At 40.0% G+C, this 5,889-nt stretch overlaps 1 protein-coding gene across 1 annotated transcript in view; it reads right to left on the reverse strand.

Annotated features, from left to right (window-relative positions):
• LOC117404058 (AP-3 complex subunit beta-1-like) overlaps window positions 1-1,204 on the reverse strand; it is a 106,202-nt gene extending 104,998 nt beyond the window's left edge. Inside the window, exon 1 of the mRNA XM_058994403.1 lies at window positions 886-1,204. Within this exon, the coding sequence (XP_058850386.1) occupies window positions 886-1,028 (143 nt within the window). The 5' untranslated portion in view covers window positions 1,029-1,204. The remainder of the gene's footprint in view (window positions 1-885) is intronic.
• Window positions 1,205-5,889: the final 4,685 nt, after the last annotated feature.

Genomic DNA, 5,889 nt, shown 5'->3' on the forward strand with positions numbered 1-5,889 from the left:
AACAAATGGAAGTACAGCTAGCCCTGTATTTTGGTATATTTCAGGAAATGTTCGTAGAGAAGAATGCGTGTGTCAATTCATACTGTGCATAATTGTATAATAACTACACGGTACATGTTTATAGAACTGCCTATCCAACTGAGATGAAATTAGGTGAAGACATTCATTAGCGCATGCCTTTGAGGATCAGAATCTGGGACTATGCTGGGGTGCCTGTCGTTAGTATGGCATGCATATGTATATCACAGATACTGTGGATGTACAGTGGACATCATGGTGCTCCACTTTTTCATTAATAGTCACAGCCTCAGTTTTGTATAGTGGAGACGAAGAATACGATGGTACAGGCATATATGTTATTGCTGTATGACTATTAGCAGCACCATCCATACCTGGGCGCTGTGTACTGTATGCACAGCCTGAGGGAAACGTAATTTTTTTAATCGTGCCTGAATCAGACGTGTCACACAAGACTCCAATCAGAGTGGAAGTCATTTTTTCTTACATTCTGAAATGCTTCTGCTTTTGGTACGTTCAACAAAAAGTATGTCATACACACCTAATTACTCGCTCGCTGAATTCACGTTGAAATGATTAGTTCACGACTCACGGTCTCTGACAACACAGCAACAGGTGCTCACTATCAACCGCTATACCTAAACAACTGGCCATTGTGAATAAGTTACAACAAAATATATACAAAAATGGTACAACGCAATGTGTTACGCTTATAAAAAAAGATTTACTGATCTGAACTACTGAACTGCAACTACACTACCATACGACGATAGTTTCTCCTCTCTTAGGTAAGACCATGTTCAATACATTTACTATGTATTTACCAGAACCACGCAGCTAACGAATTGCAGATTTCGAATGTCTTACTTTTTGTAATCTGTGCTGAAGAGGCCGAACCCCGCTCCAGCTGAAGTGGTCGGAGTTGTCTCCAGCCCCGCTTCGGTAGCAGGCTCTGCTGCTCCTCCTTGGTCATTATAGGACATGCTGTTGTTATTCGACATACTCAGCATTCTGGCTTTCGTTTCTTAGATGTTTTGGGTGCTTGTTTATTTCCTTAAAAAAAATAAACATAAAACAAACAATTACTTTTTTCTCCTGAAACTTTTCCTACTGTTAGTACAATTTTTTCGTCCACGCAGTACCGGAAGTGAGAGTTGGAGATGGGTGAGTCACATGACAGAGGAATGCTAGCGCCAGATGGGTTGGACTTCGCTAGCACCTGACTGGCCGTTGCTGTGGAAACCGAGTACCAATCAAAAGCTGCCATTTATACTTAAGAATGTTAGGGCATAGTCAGTGAAAGACGCTGCGAACGGCTGCTCCATGGCAGGAACTAACTTATCTCGGGGAAATATCAAAATGTATGCTGTCAGTACTGCCACCAGGCAGTAGCATCATGTGGTTTTATTACTCTGTGCATGAGTATTTAACAGCCAAAAAGCTTATAGAAAAAGGAATGTAATTATACAGTCATCTAAATCAGGGTTTGCCAATACTGGTCCTGGGGGCCCACTTTGTGTTCTGGTATTCATTCCAACTGAGTTCTCAGTTACTTAATGAAACCCTCAACTGTTTAAAAGCTGAAAACAATTAAAAGGGTCTAAGTAAGCTAGTGAATAGTTCAATTTAAGGTTTAAATTATGTAATTGAGAACTCGGTTGGAATGAAAACCATTAGACACCGTGGGTCCCCAGCACCAGGATTGGGAAACTCTGATCTAAATTACTGTACATTGGCATTGAAACCTAACTAGAAGTTTTTGCTGTGTATTTTGCAGTCTCACAATTACGTCCAGTGTTACTTATAATTATTAAGTGCATTTTTTCATAGTTTGCTAAGTACATGTAGAAGCCTGCTAAGTGCTAGCAGTGCTTTGTGAAACTGTCCTTGGTCATTTTCTCATGCTGGAAGCACTGAACAGCTTTCCGCATTCCACTCAAATCATGTGACAATGTGCCCTTTCAACCAGCCCCACACACTCACTCTCTAGACAAGAAAGCAGCTCAAAGCCTGGTCAGGAGACTTGAGGAAATGATCATGACTCAATATTGTAGAAAAATAACCCAGAACCCAGGGAAGGAAACACTTAAAATACATTGCACATGTGAAGCAAGTTATTTTTTAACACTACCTTTACCGTTCTCTAGGACAAATATATATATATATATATATATATATATATATATATATATATATATATATATATATATATATATATATATACAGCTCTGGAAAAATTAAGAGACCACTGCAAAATTATCAGTTTCTCTGGTTTTACTATTTATTGGTATGTGTTTGGGTAAAATGAACATTTTTGTTTTATTCTATAAACTACTGACAACATTTCTCCCAAATTCCAAATAAAAATATTGTCATTTAGAGCATTTATTTGCAGAAAATGACAACTGGTCAAAATAACAAAAAAGATGCAGTGTTGTCAGACCTCGAATAATGCAAAGAAAATAAGTTCATATTCATTTTTAAACAACACAATACTAATGTTTTAATTTAGGAAGAGTTCAGAAATCAATATTTGGTGGAATAACCCTGATTTTCAAGCACAGCTTTCATGCGTCTTGGCATGCTCTCCACCAGTCTTTCACATTGATGTTGGGTGACTTTATGCCACTCCTGGCACAAAAATTCAAGCAGCTCGGCTTTGTTTGATGGCTTGTGACCATCTGTTCAGGTCTGGAGATTGGGCTGGCCATGACAGGCCATGACAGGGTCTTGATCTGGTGGTCCTCCATCCACACCTTGATTGACCTGGCTGTGTGGCATGGAGCATTGTCCTGCTGGAAAAACCAATCCTCAGAGTTGGGGAACATTGTCAGAGCAGAAGGAAGCAAGTTTTCTTCCAGGACAACCTTGTACTATGGCCCCCACAGAGCTCAACATCGAGTCTGTCTGGGATTACATGAAGAGAGAGAAGCAACTGAGGCTGCCTAAATCCACAGAAGAACTGTGGTTAGTTCTCCAAGATGTTTGGGCCAACCTACCTGCCGAGTTCCTTCAAAAACTGTGTGCAAGTGTACCTAGAAGAATTGATGCTGTTTTGAAGGCAAAGGGTGGTCACACCAAATATGGATTTGATTTAGATTTTTCTTCTGTTCACTCACTTTGCATTTAGTTAATTGATAAATATAATCTTTTAACATGTCTATTTTTGAAAGCATTCTTACTTTACAGCATTTTTTCACACCTGCCTAAAACTTTTGCACAGTACTGTATATATATATATATATATATATATATATATATATATATATATATATATATATATATATAAAACTGTAACCAAACTAGAAAAAAAAAATCTAATTTGTTTGGATCAAGCATGCCTATAACCCCACTTTCATGACGTTCTGTTTTTACAATACAAATAGTAAAAACAAGGACAATACTAACCCAAATCCCTTTATTAATCTAAACACTGATTTAGTGGGGCCAGATTATATGCAGTACAATGCTGTACACAGCGCACCCCCACAATGCATCTGAGGGGATGCAGTGGAATGGAATTAACACTCTGCATGGAGTGTGTGTTGCTTAGCAACCCCTGATGAGTCAAAAAACTAAAATGCTTTACCTTTAGATGTTTTCCTTAACTTTGATGGCTAGTTCCAAAACAGAGAACCTTGGTATGTCATGAGCTTAGACTAGAGAACCCTCATGAGCGTTCAATTGCTCCCAAACTGCTGCAAGCTCCTGGATGGTGCTGGGGGGTTAAGATTGAACATGTTTTGCAGTAGTCCCTGCACTGAGTCCTTGCTCAGAGCTGTATGTCCTGCAGTGCTGATGGTGCACCTGTCACACATGAAAAGCTGCCCATGTGACTTTCTCCCTCAACCTTCACAAGCTTTTAAATGCACTCTCTGTACAATTTTCATATCATTATTATTTTGTGGATGGAGTAAAAGCAGTCATTTGAACGAGACAGTTGGAACATGTGAGCACAGCAGGGACTGTGCTGTAAGAGATACAGACTGTCATAAATGTCCTGTCAACTTTACAGGCATTAAAGGGATGCTGCATCCTGGGACCGAGGTGCTTAGGACAGTGATGTCTGGCAACCCAGATGGAGCAAAGTGGAACTTGAATCCGCTGCTTCCTACCAACTGGAGCCCCCGGTGCAGAGAATGGGATCCCAAGGAACGACTATGGATCCCAAAATCAGCTGAGAACCTCCAAGCAGAATCTAGGATCCTGGCCCAGTAGCGTCAGTGGCAATCCTTCAGATGGTGACAGTGGAGGGGGGTCACAGAACCCATGCTCCATAGTCAGCACTATGACAGCTGGGCTGACGGTCTTCCAGGTTCCTCATCCATCTCCAGCTCCATGGTCCTTAATTTGTCAATTGGCGGTTAGTTAAACAATCATCTACAACCGTCGAATGCACAAAGATTTCTTTCCAACATTCTCATTGTTCGCCTCATACTCACAGCACCAGACACTTCTAACTCTCTCACACACACACACACACACACACGCAGCTTTAAACAACAATTACAACAATAATAAACACACACTATCTACATTTCAGCCCATGCTGCAACCAGTGGTGGCGCAGGCTCTCCCTGAGGGGGGCTGGGCAAAAATTTGAGTGTGCTACACTCTACTTTGTGTCAGCACGCATATAGTGTAAATGTTTCGATATGTCTCACAAAACTTAAGTGTTAGTGGTGGATGGTGGAATCTGATGCAGATTAAGTACCTGTTAATAATAATAATAATAATAATAATAATAATAATAATAATAATAATAATAATAATAATAATAATAATTAACAGGCACCTTTATCCATCACAGTTTACAAGGGTTACACAGAAAGCACCCAGCCTGTGAGTTCATGTTGAATGTCTGTACTGTATTGTTAGTCCCTGATTAAAGTCGCCTTGTTGAAGACGATACCTGGAATGGTTTTCGATTGTTGAAACCCACATGAAGTCTCCAAATAAATCTTACACAACTTTAAATCTCGTCGATAATTCAGAAATTTGACATATCCCCTTGTAATTTTTCAGTGGCAGGCCTACCGCTGCCCCTGGCTACAACTAATGCTGCACACAACAAAGGCTTGCCACAGCCATCACAAGCCTGTGCTGCCATAATATGCCACGACCATATACCCTGTTCACTATGTCAAGCACTCACATTGCTATGTGCTCTGGAGTGTATGTGAGTGACTGGTTAGCTGTATATTTGTGTTTACAGGTTTGGAAACACATCTGTGGCTCCTCTGCCCAAGAGATTGGATAAAAGCCGGGGGGATTCCTCATGCTTGTGTTTCATGCTGGTATTTGCTCAAATTAAACTGTCACGGTGGAACCCTGATGGGATTAGGTATGCTTAAAAGAGATTGTTACATAAGATCACATTCATTAACTTCATCTCAGCATGCATGAATTTAAGATGGTGTTCAATCACCGGACATTTTAAATACAGTAGTACTACCTATACAAGCAAATTAGAACAGTTAAGCAGACAAGTGTTACTAGCAAATTAGCATGCCTGTAGTTCAGTAGACAGTAGTGACATTAATGGAGTTTTAAGGGATACAACTGTATAGTGTTGATTATCCAGATGTATATTAACCTGACAACTATCTGGTGCCAATAGAATGTGTATTTTCAATGTGTTACTGTATAAGTTAATTGGGGTTTTGTAGGCTACAAAACTGGTAGCATTTTGCTTTTAAAGCAGATACAGCTGGGTGCTTGCAGTAGTTTTGAAATGTACATGGCATCCTTTTACTTTCAGGGTGTGGTCAATTATCCAGAATGTCAGCTAACCTGCCTGCTTACATACCTTAGGGTTATCATATGACTCCATCTTCACTAGGATAGTTTGGGACAGTTCAGGCTTTTCAG

Source organism: Acipenser ruthenus, chromosome 1 (genome assembly GCF_902713425.1).
Source record: "Acipenser ruthenus chromosome 1, fAciRut3.2 maternal haplotype, whole genome shotgun sequence".
Taxonomy (NCBI): Eukaryota; Metazoa; Chordata; class Actinopteri; order Acipenseriformes; family Acipenseridae; genus Acipenser; species Acipenser ruthenus.